This window comes from Filicampus tigris, chromosome 10, assembly GCF_054856515.1.
Source record: "Filicampus tigris isolate MCC_2025a chromosome 10, RoL_Ftig_1.0, whole genome shotgun sequence".
Lineage (NCBI taxonomy): Eukaryota > Metazoa > Chordata > Actinopteri > Syngnathiformes > Syngnathidae > Filicampus > Filicampus tigris.
In genome coordinates, this window is record NC_141226.1 from 7,693,671 (window position 1) to 7,707,634 (window position 13,964).

At 39.6% G+C, this 13,964-nt stretch overlaps 1 protein-coding gene across 2 annotated transcripts; it reads left to right on the top strand.

The window, feature by feature from the left end:
- The first annotated feature begins 3,789 nt into the window (after positions 1 to 3,789).
- Positions 3,790 to 13,869, top strand: LOC147140603 (uncharacterized). 2 transcript variants are annotated; one of them, XM_086043150.1, is made up of 7 exons: positions 3,790 to 3,935; positions 7,228 to 7,430; positions 9,980 to 10,054; positions 10,136 to 10,228; positions 10,299 to 10,409; positions 10,489 to 10,636; positions 11,949 to 13,869. In XM_086043150.1, the coding sequence occupies exons 1-7, from the start codon at positions 3,932 to 3,934 to the stop codon at positions 13,310 to 13,312; spliced, it is 1,998 nt and encodes a 665-aa protein (XP_085899276.1). In that variant the 5' UTR covers positions 3,790 to 3,931; the 3' UTR covers positions 13,313 to 13,869. The 2 variants fall into 2 exon arrangements, with proteins under 2 accessions (XP_085899276.1, XP_085899277.1); XM_086043151.1 differs by having other exon boundaries at positions 3,796 to 3,935; positions 7,231 to 7,430.
- The last annotated feature ends 95 nt before the right edge of the window (positions 13,870 to 13,964 follow it).

Sequence of the window (13,964 nt, forward strand, 5' to 3'; positions counted from 1 at the left end):
CCACATTTTTTTAGATGGGGCGGGGGGTGGGGTGGGGGCGATCAACAAGGGTGCCAATTTGGATTTAGCCCCAAATAGATTTCCTCTCTCTGGTTGTCGGGGTGGTCAAATCCAACTTTGACCAGCTGGGATGGAGGGATAATCTGTGTGTAAAAAAAAAAAAAAGGACACTTTTTTTAATTACACACTCACAGGACAGCCAGGCACACCAATGCAAACTCCCTCTCTCTCCCTCTCTCTCTCTCTCTCTTTCGCTCTCTCTCGCTGTCTCTCTTTCAGTTCTTCCTTGCCGGTAGCACACACATTCAGCATAAAAATGTTGACATAAATGAGCCCCCCACACAGTAGCACATGCATACTGTGGATACACAGACATGCTATACTTTAGTGCCGTTCATATTCTTCCACATTGTTTTAATTTGTGTTTTTAAGTGAAGTGCCAGAAGATTTTAATGTGAATGAATGTGACTCTGCAACTGATGTGATTTTTTTGCCATTTAGACATGTGGCAGAGATTAAAAATGCACTATGTTTAATTGCAAATTGCATTAGCATAGATATGGACATAATTTAATACCTTACAGATCATCTGCATTCACCATGCTCGACTGCCACTGGAGTACAAGATATTTGACGTGCAGTGTTCTACTGTACATCTGATAATTCTAAGTTGTTATTTAAAATTTGATGGTAGACAAGTGTAATATTGAAAAAATCAGTCCAATCGTCTTGTTTCCTAAACATGTTAAAATTTAATTAATGTTTTTTTTTTAGTCGGATTATTTTATTCATTCACACTTTTAATAATATGTACTTTAAACGTGTCAATAATATTGTATTGTGAAATAATGATAACTGTGAGATGCTTCGGCTGGTTCCTATGTGCTCTCCATTTGCTTAAAATTGTTGATTTGAAAACAATAGACTGTACAGTAAATGTCTATAAACAAATATTGGACAAGGGTTAAAGCTACAGTACAGTACTGTACATTCGAATACATGTTGAATCAACGAACAAAAGCCCTCACAGTACTGTACTGCATTGGATAAGAGAGAGTCGACTGCCACCACCAGGAGATTTATGTACCTACAGATTTATTTTGAGACGTTCAGAGAAGCCAGTAGGAAAATAATGTAGTGGCCTTAATTTTGTCAGGCATTAATTCAATTCACATTATAGTACAGTTAGTGTAGGTTATTTTGTTGTCGGGTGTCTTGCTGCCTGAGTCAAGTTTTTCCTGACCCAAAAATACACCAAAAATAATATCTTTTAAAATTTCAATCATTGGTCCAGGTGCTGCAAAGTTTGTGTACAGCCTTCTCCAGGTCAAATTTGAACAATGTATAACCGAAATGGATTTACATTTGCATTTGGTGAGTGTCAAGAAAAATGGTGGTAATGGTTGGAATCTTGAATCTGTGAAACTACTGTAGAAGTCGTAAAAGAAGTCGTAAATCTGTGTATTTGCAGCGGTAAGAAGCAGTTTTTAATTAACTTTTTTGAACTATTACTATCACTATAGTCTACTATTTTTTGGAGTGTCTAAAGTTACCAGCCATTCGGGATTTCCACTAGCCAGTTATATTTTAAACTTTAGCTCTGCTCTTTTTATCTACCTCCAGACTAGTGAAATACAGGAATTCACGCTGCCTGGGCATATTAAATGTGATTTTCTATTTATTGGAAATGGAGGTGTCACTCATTGCCAGGTGTACAAATGACCTAGAAGAAAACATACTGTAGAGTAGGGTTGGGCATCGTTTGAATTCCAATAATTCCGGTTCCAATCCCAGTTCCTCTTGTTTCGATTCCGGTTCCAAACGACTTTTCATTTTGATTCTTTTTGGGGTGTCGACCATTCCTGTTTAGCGGCTCACGGCACAGACTAAAATAACATTTCACAACAGCCGGTATCATTTGCCTTTATTGTACTGCAGTACTTACCTTCTACAAAAGCGGTCTTCTCTCTCGGCTGCAACACACCTGATTCAATTGATCAGGATCGTTATTCAGCTTCTTCAGACCTTGCTGATTATTTGATGATTTGAATCAGATGTGTGGCAGCAGGGACAGATGTATAACAGGCAGGACAGTGGACCTCAAGGAACAGGATCGAAGACCCCTGATTTAGAGTGTTCAATTTACCTATCGTGTATATGTTTCCAGAATGTGGGAGGAAACCTGATTACCCGGAGGAAACCCACACAGGCCCAGAGAGAAGATGCAAACTGACAAATTCCACACAGGAAGGCCGGAGCCCGGATTCGAACTCTGGACCGCTGTACTATTTGGCGAATGTGCTAACCAGTCGGCCACTGTGCCACCCACAAGGAAAACATGACAAAACCTAAATCTAATCAAAACCAAATTCACCAAACAGAACATGACAACTAGAGTATGGGTAGTGACCATTAGCCATTGCAGAATGTATTGAAGTCTAGGTTGGAGTTAGTAAAAAGTCAGATGGGATTTAAAAAGTGTTCTTTTCATGAAGCTGACTAGAGGAAATTTCACTGTATATGTAAACCATGAATGCAAACAATTGTATTGAATAATTAAGATATTGATCATATAAATCTAAGTAAAAGTAGAACCATTGTAGCACGAGGTTCAGCCCTCCCATTCACAAGGGAGGTAAGCACAAGAGGAAGGTTGTACCATGAAGGAGCAACGACTGTTGATGTGCTATTAAGTAAAGGAATAAAGCATTTCAAGAATTAAGAAGGGATCAAGGTTTTTCAGAAATTAACGAATACAAGTGCAGACAAGCAGAGGAACCATAAAATATATATATTTTCATAATAAGAAATTGTGACAATGTGGGGGGATATTTATTAACTAAAATGTGAAAATTTGGGTTTTTCATAGGCACAGAAAATTGAAGTTAGAATAGGAAAGAAATGTTTAAGTAATTCTATGATACATAATGCAACACTACAGGGAAGCATTATTTGTACTGTGTTCTTTTTACAGTTACAGTTTCTGTGTGCATGCGTGTGTGTGTGGGTGTGTGTGTGTGTGTGGGGGGGGTGTGCGTGTGGCTCAATTTTCTTCTTTTTGTACTAATGTCTTCCATTTTTAGTCTTGTGGATATTCAACACTGTTTATGGCATTTTTTTAAAAGAAAGTCCTAAAAAAAAGTTTATTATTCATTTAAGAAAATCGCTGTGTGAACCCCTCATCCCACTACACTGTGTACAGGTTTGGTCAATGTGTTTGATCACAAACAACCATCCATTATCTATACCGCTTATCCTCACAAGGGTCGCGGGGACTGCTGGAGCCTATCCCAGCAGTCTTCAGGCAGTAGGCGGGGGACACCCTGAATTGGTTGCCAGCCAATTGCAGGGCACACGGAGACAAACATCCGTCCTCACAATCACACCTAGGGGCAATTTAGAGTGTCCAATTAACCTATCAAGCATGCAAACCGGAGTACCCGGAGAAAACCCAAGCAGGGACGGGGAGAACATGCAAACTCCACACAGGGAGGTCAGGGTCGGGATCGAACCCACAACCTCTGAACTGTGAGGCGGGCGTGCTAACCAGTCTTGAGCACAAACAATCAGTACATTTTCTGTGTTCTCCTTGCATGCCTTTTGTTTATTTAGTTTCTCCACTATTGCTGTTGAAATTATGCAAGTTTGCCCATTGAGGTACTAATTATCATTCTTTGTAGTTGTATTTGTAATTGGCCTTTTTTTTAAAACAAGGCAGAGCCGCACTCCATACCGATAGTTGGCGGTATTGTACATATTCGTTATTTGTCAGCCGCCATAAAATATGAAGTGAAGAAAAGAAGAAGATGGTCTTTTCCCCTAGTTTATTCGAGAGGCAAGGGACGTGGATTTGAGTTACAACGAGATTGTCGGGGAAACAATATAAAAGAGAGCGACGTTCCGAAACCCTGTGTGCCTTCGCTGGAAACAAATGGGTAAAGTTAGCTTGGTGCTTGTTTTGCTTTGTTTCGTTTCGTTTTGTTTTGATGGTGTTTCTACACGTTGCTAACTCTTTAGCGATAGTCACTTGTCGAATCAAATACATGAAAAATGAGGGAGATTAAAGCGGTGCAAAATTTGGGATGTGTGCCATAATTTCTAAACGTGAAGTGTAATCGTAATGACCGACATTAGCAAATTAGAAAATAGAATATTCTGGTAACGACATTATTAGTTTGATTTGAAATGTTAAATCTCATATCCAAATTAAGATTATGCGTTTTAATAGAACTAGACCAGTGTTTCCCAACATTGATCCAAGCATATTTTATAACTTTGGACAAATTAAGTGAAATTGGATGATTCAATCATACTGACCTATGACTACTTTGTGTTCTTACAGGATTTACAAAAAAAAGAATAGGGGTATTTGACATTTCAGAATGGACCAAAATACCTTTACACGTCAACTGAATTTGACCTCAAAACCTTAGAATCCAAATGTTCAGATGTTCAGTGTTTCAGTACTTTTTGCACAATTTATTGTTCTTGTACAAGGAACTGAACATCAAAATTCACAACAGGCATTTGATCCATGAATGGACCAAAACAATTCAAAAGGTTGACCACTTCAGTCCAAAGATGTCCAGTCTCTCTGTATCAATATGCAACCTACTGATGACACTTTGTGGCACTAAGCTCAGTGGCCTCTTCCCTTTGAGAACATGTTTGAATTTTTCTGTTCAGCTCCTTGGAGAACAGCAATGTGTGTTAACCCTGTAATGCCTGACCCCAGAAATAATGGACAGAAAATTCAGATTTTTTTGAATCTGAAACCTTTATTTGGCTCTTTAACAAAAAAAAAATGTATGTATGTATGTATGTTTTTATGTTTTTCCTATTGTATCATAAATGATACCACGGGCATTACGTGCCATTCTAGTGTATAAATTATAGAACAAAAACATCAACCTATTGTAGCAAACTACTACCTTTAACAGTAAAGATTTTGTTTTGTTGTAAACGTAGTAAGCGTGGAAGACGTTTGGACTCTTCAACAAGAACTTTGGCCTCTTATGTCAAACTGCTAATTCAGTTTTTTTTATTGTTGGTTACTATAGTAACCTTGACAAACATCAAAGTCATACATGAAACCACTTTGTCCTGCACGACCCCACATTTTGAAGCCCCATTTATGAGGCTTTGCTGGCATATAAACTTTCAGATGAGCTCTTTCTTTGAATATGAACCATGATTTCATCAACTGCATGATGTTCTTCAGGAGGTACATGAAAACATTGTTCTTGCAGTTTTTCCAGCCATGGCCTCACTTTCCATAATGTATCATTCTTTGCATCTCCAGACACACTGAGGTTATCTTGGAAATGCAACAATGTCACCAATTTCTCAAATCGATCTCGAGACATTACATCAGCAACTTTGGGGTAATGGGTTTCCATTTCCCAATAGGCTCTGACATTGGACATCTGTACCAAACCCATGAACATGTACATGCCAAGAACCTGCTCAATTTCTTGGGCATTTGTGTTTACTGTTTCCTCTTTTCTGTAGAACTGAACAAGTTTGTTTGATCTGCAACCAGCATTATCATTTCATCAGCAACAAACCGTTTGAATTACGTGTAAGGTGTAAACTCAGACCTTTCTTCAATGGCTTCATCAGCACTTTTAAAAAATGTAAAAGGGTAAAATTCTGCCTTTCTCTGCATATACTCCTTCCTTTTTTACTTTTTTCTTTGCAAATTCCTTTTTTCTATTGGCTTGTGTCACTGTTGGACCCCCTTCTTCTGTGCCCATCTGATCACCTCTTTTGTCAAACTAGGCAGCTGTATGTGTCTTTCTCCTCCTCTCTTTACTCTTCCCTTGGCTTCTTCCATGCCTTTTTGTTATCTGTGATGATGTTGGACCCTCTTCTTCCTCTTCAAGCCTCTGGTCAGACATTCCATCTTCATCATTGCTACTATTGGAGCTTTCTTTGTCATTTGGGGTCCAATCCTTATCTAACACTTCATCATTTGCAGACATCAACCCCTTATGTCAATGGAATTGCCCTGGAAGAAGCGAAGGACATCTTCAGCACTGTAGCACCGTTTAGCCATCTAAAAGTACATATTAGTACATATATTTAGGTTTATTGGTTTTTGAATAGGGCGGCACGGAGGACGAATGGTTGGCACGTCCGCCTCACAGTGCAGAGCTCATGGGTTCGAATGCAGCCCAGGCCTTCCTGTGTGGAGATTGCATTGTTCTCCCCGTGCTTGCGTGGGTTTTCTTAGGGGACTCCAGTTTCCTCCCACATTCCAAAAACATGCATGGTAGGTTAATTGAACACTCTAAATTGCCCCTAGGTGTGATTGTGAGTGCGGATGTTTGGTTGTCTCTGTGTGCCCTGCGATTGGCTGGCAACCAATTCAGGGTGTCCCCCACCTACTGCCCGAAGACAGCTGGGATAGGCTCCAGCACTCCCCGCGACCCTTGTGAGGATAAGCGATGCAGATAAAGGATGGATGGATGGATGGATAGATGGTTTTTGAATAGACTTATTTGGTTTGAACATTACCTTTTAACCAATAATTGATGTAATTGATTGATTAAAACATTTCATCGTGCACGACAATGAATACAATGGATAAAGCACCAAGAAAAAAATGTGTCATTGACAATTAGGAATTTTGCACAAAATTCAGGTTTTTACCTGTAGTATCAAATTTTAAACATGCATTTTCTGCAGTTTTACTATTTACTAAAGTGCAAAAAATGAAGTAATTATAACTTGCTTTGACATATTATGTTCTTATGAGGACGTGTTAGCAAAAAAAATCTGTGAAAATCTCACTGAAAAAGGGTCAAAATCACAATTATCTTTACCTTGATTCAGTTAGGAACTACCTGAAGCAGGCCATCTTGGATTGTCCCTTGTACTGTGTCCAAATTGTTGTAGTGAAAAAAGCATCCACCAGGGGATAGAAGACAAGTATCAGATTGTACACAAAAGGGTTTTGAGGAAAATTTTTACCATATGATGATGCAAGAATGCTTTGAAATTCTTGTATCAAATTTGATGCGTTTGACAATATAGGGATAAACGTATTGATACACACTGAACAATTGAACATGTGCTTTCAAAAGTTTAGAGAAGGGCAAATTCAGTTCACCTGTACTTTAAGTCCATCCTGAAATGTTATCCAACTGAGTAGCCCAAACGTTATGCATGTAGTGTTTATGGGTGTACCTGCTGCATATTAACAATGCTTCTTTGGCCATTCAGAAGGTCCCCTGCCTTTGCCTTCGATAAGGCTCCTGGCCCCACCTTTGCGGGTAATGTCAGCCATCATGTGGAAGGTGGTTCACTTGCGGAGCACAAAGCATTATGGGAGAGTGGTGGACTTCATCACCTTGGTGAATGATGCCATCCCTGATATTTTGAGTCACAGACAGAGGACGCTGATTATGCTGGGATTGAAACTAAAGGTAATGGTGATCATGACTGGACAAAAATGGTGCATGTTAAAAAGTGAGTGTGCTTGACCCACTTCTTAAAATTCCAATGACATACCCACACTGTACAGCTCCTTTTACAAAGGTCGTTCAACTGGAAATTCTGGTTTTCCATAAATAGTGAAGTGAACCCCCGCGTCGGTGTGGGCGACAACTGCTGTAATGAATCACGCGACCGACGCATTGTGCTTTGCAACATGTTGGCGACCGGTCTGCGACACATGCCGCGCACACGTCAGAAATTGTTGCTGCGTATACAATGGCGCACGCATTCTCTGTCATGATTGGTCCCTTATGTCACATGTTGCGATGACGTACACTTTTCCCCAGCTCGGTACTTCGAGGGCAATTTGTTTGTCACCACGGAGGAGAGGATCCACCACACAGCTTGTTGCTGCTGCAAAGCAAACTAGTTTGGCAGCGGCGTAGGAAGACTACACACACACATACCGCCACCTTCCTGATTGATTTCGGAATATAATTAAATGCATCGTCTAGTCATCTAGGTCCTTTTGTTGCAGAAGGCACAATATCCATTGTTGTCGCTGTCGTTTTCATCGTTGCTCGGCAGTAAAAACGCAGACCGGAATTGGCCAGAAAAGGAAGAGGAAATTCCACCCTGCAGTGTCCTCGTCAGTATCAGCCGTAGCGACGCGCCCCCGACTAGGAATGAAGCTGCAACGTATCTTTAAAACAACGCGTGTGGGTTGCGCGCGAGTATGAAGGCAAACTGTGCGCGCATTACCGCATTGACGTCACCCGTGGGAGTATAAAGAAGCATTTCCTCGTGGTTCAGTGCCCAGGGATTCACCTATTCATGGATTTATTTTTATTTGATTTTTTACAATGTTTAAAAATGCATATATATTTTTAGTATATAGTATATATATATATATATATATATATTTATATATATATATTTATATATATATATATTTATATAAATATATATATATATATTTATATAAATATATTAATATATATTTATATATATATATATATATATTAATATATATATATATATATTAATATATATATATATATTAATATATATATATATATTAATATATATATATATATTAATATATGTATATTAGGGGTGTAACGGTACACTCGGGTGTATTAATACGTTTCGGTATGGCATGTTCGGTTCGGTCCACTTATTACGCACAGACGCTGACTGTTGCATGCGGGAGACGATAGTGGCGGCACAAAAAAGAGAGCCAGAAAAGAGCCAGAACTCGAAGGTCCCCGCGTACACTGCGGTCTCCTGTTTGGGAGCATTCTGGCTTAGTCCGAAGGTTGTGTGCCGACATGAGATGTGAGCTGGGCGGCTATGTTGCTGCTAGCACGTCTAAATGCACGGCATCATCCGACAGTGAATGTTTCTCAAACGAGGGAGCAAAAACGTCTAACTTAAATAGCGAGATTTATCATATTGTAGCGTCTTCCAGGAACACGCCGTCAGACGTTGTTTAATTATCACGTTTTTATTAATCCAAGTACAACTGCTCGCGCTCTTCTTTCTCCGCTGCTCAACTCGCTTGCCGTACGATGCATTCATGAACCTCGGAAATATCACAACTCAGCAACACAAAAATCCGACCACAACACAGATAACCCAATTTGTTACAAAATACTGTTGAACATTCATAGATTTCAATGCCTAAAAAGTGTATAGAATTCCATAAAGACTTTATAAATGTTTTTTTTTCATTATAAAAAGAGTTTTAATATAGTTAGCAATAATTGTAACTGTTATTGTATGTATTTATCACAAAAAAATGTATATATGTGCTGAAATGACAACTTGGCTTTAACTTGAATACTTAGATGTGTCATAGGCTTTGCTGCTGAGTGTTTAAAGATTTCAGTGTCTTAATAATTTACTAAATTAAGAGATCTTTATTGTTAGTGTATTTTTATTCTGGTGTACCACTGATTCTAATTAAGTGTAAAAATGATTTCACCCTCATCATTCTTGATATGTCAGCTTCTATAGATGAATATAACTCACCTATTGTTTAGATATGAGTAGTTATTCACATTTAATGATGGATTTTTTTTCTGAGTTTGAAATGTCCTACTGTGTTTGAATGCACCCAATGTCTCGTGCCGATCGCGAGTGACGTCATTGTTTACTTCTTTTAGGATCCTCGCCGTTTGAACCACAAAGGTTCAGTGTATTACAAACAATAAGACAAATATTCAATTACAAGCATCTTCACAAGCAAGCTTCCACCTTCCTGACGCGCCGTGCGTCAGCCCCATGTCACAGAGTTGTTGCGCTTTCACAACTTTATTTTTCAAAGTACCAGTGTTTGTACATTATGGAATCACATCATTTTTGCCCCCTAAAATTTGCGATACCACTTACAATATTATGCTACATTGAGTTGGTTGATCACATAAAATCTCAACAAAAAAACATTTAAGGTGGTGGTTGTAACGTGGAAAAATGTGAAAACGGTCAAAGCGTATGAATACTGTTTCAAGGCACTGTATTGCAAATGTCTTTACAGATGTTAAGTTGTGAGCCGGATGTCAGATGTGCTAGAACTGTATTGGAGAGCATTTTACCAAGCAGTTCAGAGCAGGTGTGTGTTCAGTTTCTCATTGATGAACATCACGTATATGTTGGTGCTGGTGTTCAATGAAGGATATGTTTATTACGGCAGGCTCATCCAACAAATGATGCTTTTGAGACCAACTTATCCACACTTGTTCTAAGACTTGTGGAGGACCACAAATGGAGAGAACACTTCCTAAAGGTGTGAATCTGTATATTTCTCAAAGTCTTAACTTCAAAAACTGCTCATTTTTAACTTTATCTCCTCACAGAATGAGTTCCCAGTGCATTATGGGCCAGACTTTGACACAGCATTGGAAACATTGGTAACCGACTTCTTCAACAGATTGGACAGGCTGCTGCTCATTCCGGATTTTAAACAGGCACGATGATCACAAGTGTTGCACAGGAAAACACTTTCAGCGAGGCATATTAGTATTTCATGTTAATATTTTTTAACAGACCTCATTGTGGCTTGACAATGATGTATCAGCCCTTCTGGACACATACCAGCAGTATGCTTGTGAAGATGAAGATTTCACAACACTACTCCGAGGCACAATCCAAAGAGGGAAATTCGCCAAGATAAACACCAATGGCAAGTCTGATGGTATGTGATACAACATGTTTTAGTGTCTGTATCGTGCATACAACTTTTTTAAAAAGTATCTTTATCCACCTTATTCCTCCACACTATGAGCTTTTGTGTGAATTAGGTGTGCGACTTCCAGTATGAACCGAAACCAGTGTTTTGTTTACATGGAATGGTTTGATCCCGCTTTCTACTCCGCTACATGAGTAGGAAGCGGGGTGACATAAAAAAGAAGCCAGAGATAAGGCACAGTCACGTCTTATTGAACTACTTTCTGAACTCTGTCGCTTCAGATGTGAGGCAATGAACAATCTCTAAAGCATTAGTACCTACACGGCGTTGTACGGAGGCCAAGAAATGTATGGAGGCAAGTCAGACTATGTGAGCCCATGGGAAGATCTTAATGACCTGTATCACAATTAATGGAATGGTTGTGATACACTTTACACTTTCAATATGCTTTACTACTCTTTTATCATGAAAATAATTCAAATGTATCAAGATGTATAACAATAACATCTCATTGCTGCCCCCTGACGCTACATAAAATTATATTTAGACAACCTCAAAACCAGGAACAGAAAGACTGTACAGTGATCCCTCATTCATCGCGATTAATGGGGGGACAGAATCAGGCGCGATTGGTGAAAAAGCGCAAAGTAACGTCGGACTTATTATTATCATGATGATTATTATTATTTTATATGATATTTATTGTACAGTTTTATTTTGGGGGTATTTATGCCATTGTTACGAACCCCGAAATGGTTCCCACACTTCTAAATAGTTAAACAATCATTTCAAAAACAAAGAAGAAGGATTGCCGCTGGCTAGGGATCATGCATTAACTTTATCTTTGCACAATAACATCAATAAAGTCCTTTGGATAAAATGCAACGTGGGATTGTAGTTAAGGTAAGCTGTTTGAAGACAACCTAAGACAAAACTAACAAACACTTTCACACTTTATTTGGCGATGTCTAAGTCGTCCGTGCCGACACTGCGGGTGTGGAGACGCATGTGTTCACAACACCAGATAGACCAAGGTCGTATTTATAATGTTATATGAACGCTTGCGCAAAAAAAAAATCTGACTTTTGTCAAAAAATCCGAATTGAGCATTAAGACCTGCGGTGTGAACCTAGCCTTAGAGTCATTAAACTTTATGGTCCACTTTCTTTGGGAAATATAGCATTCAATAATCTGCAGAAACATAGCAATTGTAATTGCATGTTTGATGGTATTAAGCTTTCCGTGAAATGCCTTAAGTGTGGTTAAAGATTCAACACGGACGTAATAGTGATTTGTCTCAATTTTCTCTTTTTAACAGATACGTCTACCTCAGAACAACAGCTCATCTCATCATTAACTGTCCCTGTCTCAATGATGGAGACAAACCCATCCTGTCAGACCTTGAATGATGACAGTCAGGAGTGCTTCCCACAGAATACCACTGATATTGAAGAAATCACTTGGACATATGTAATCCAACAGGATCCTGAGATTTGCTCTCAGGAAGAAACTGTTCTGACAACTTTGAACAATAGCAAGGTAGAAGAATTAACAGTTGAGCTTGTTTTGGATGACCAAGATTTGGCCGCCACATCAGATCCTACCACATCAGCTATCCCTCCGGTAACATCCAGCTCTACAGTTGGACCTCAGCGGCAGAGAGTTGCACACAAATGCACTCACTGTAATAAGTGCTATATTTATCGTTACGAACTCCTGGAACATCAGAGGATCCACACCGGAGAGCTGCCTTACAAGTGTACTCAATGCGGGAAGGCCTTTCGGAGAAGCTCAGATCTGTCTTGTCACAGGCGGTCACAGTGCACAAAAGCTGCCTACATTTGCCTCAAATGTGGCAATAGCTTTGAGTCCATACAGGAGAAATTTAAACACCAGTGTGTTCACAATACACAAAGGTTTGACTGCTCTCACTGCGGAAAAAGCTTTAAGAGGACGTGCCAGTTGGAAAAGCATGAGCTGATTCACACTCGGAAACGGATCTTCACATGCAGGCAGTGTGGGGAGAAGTTCTCCAATATGAGTGAGCTGAAACTTCATCAGAAGACTCATCCTGCGGTGCTGTCCAATCAGTGCACGTATTGTGGGAAAATGCTCCCTTCTGCAGCGTCTTTGGCAACTCATGAGGTGCGCCACGAAAAACAGACAACACACGTTTGTGCAATTTGTGCCAAGTCTTTCAGGAACAAACATGAACTGACCCGTCACAAGCGCATGCACACTGGCGAGAGGCCGTATCAATGCCCATACTGTGAGAAACGTTTCTACATGTCAGCCAACCTTACCGTACACATACGCACCCATACTGGAGAGAAACCATACCTTTGCCCCGACTGCGGCAAAGCTTTTGCGTCAGCCGGTGAGCTGCAGATACACAGACGCATCCACACAGGGGAAAGGCCATACAAATGCAGCGTGTGTGATAAAGGATTCACCATGGCCGCCAAACTAACATGTCATATGCGCATTCACACTGGGGAGCGACCTTACGTCTGCACTGAATGTGGAAAAGGCTTTTCAAGTAGTGGCCAGTTGAAAATTCATAACATGAGCCACACAGGAGTTCGACCCTACCCCTGTCAGTTGTGTCCTAAAGGCTACAAGGTTCTCAACCACCTGAAGAGGCATTTGAAATCTCACGGCATCCAACAACCGTCAGTCTGATTCTATCCACCCATCCATTTTATTTGTTGCTGTCCACATTAGCCTCACAGTTGAGATGGGGCCTGTCTCAGTTGACTTTGTGCGAGGTACACCAAGGACTGGTTGTCAGTCAATCACAGGTCACTGCAGACAACTATTCACACTCGCATTCACACTCATCTTATTCATTGCCATTGACAAATGTATTTGTCTTTTCACAGTCCAGCCATTTAATCCCAGGAATTTATTTAGATTCTTTTCTATTTTTTTCAAATGTTAGGGTAGAAGAGGGTCTGAAAATGTCTGGCAGTGAATGAGTTCAGGGAATTTATAGTCTTAAGCTACTGTACATCCATGGTTTATATAGCTTTTGCCCATCATGACAAATTGCCTTTGTTTTTATCATGTTAAGAATTTGTCACATTAATACTTAAGAAAAACAAATCATGTGACATGATCATTTTTTAAAGACCTACCTTACGCCTGTATCCTATTAAAACAACCTGTTCCCTCATCTTTGCAAATGTTGTGAACTGACTTACAAAAAAATGCTAAATACTAAGAATTGAAAAAATGCACCTTGTGTATGTGTGTTTAAATGCCACAAACTAACAGTGAACAATTATTTTAAATAAGTCCTAGAATGGAGAATGTCTTGCTTCTCCAAATACGT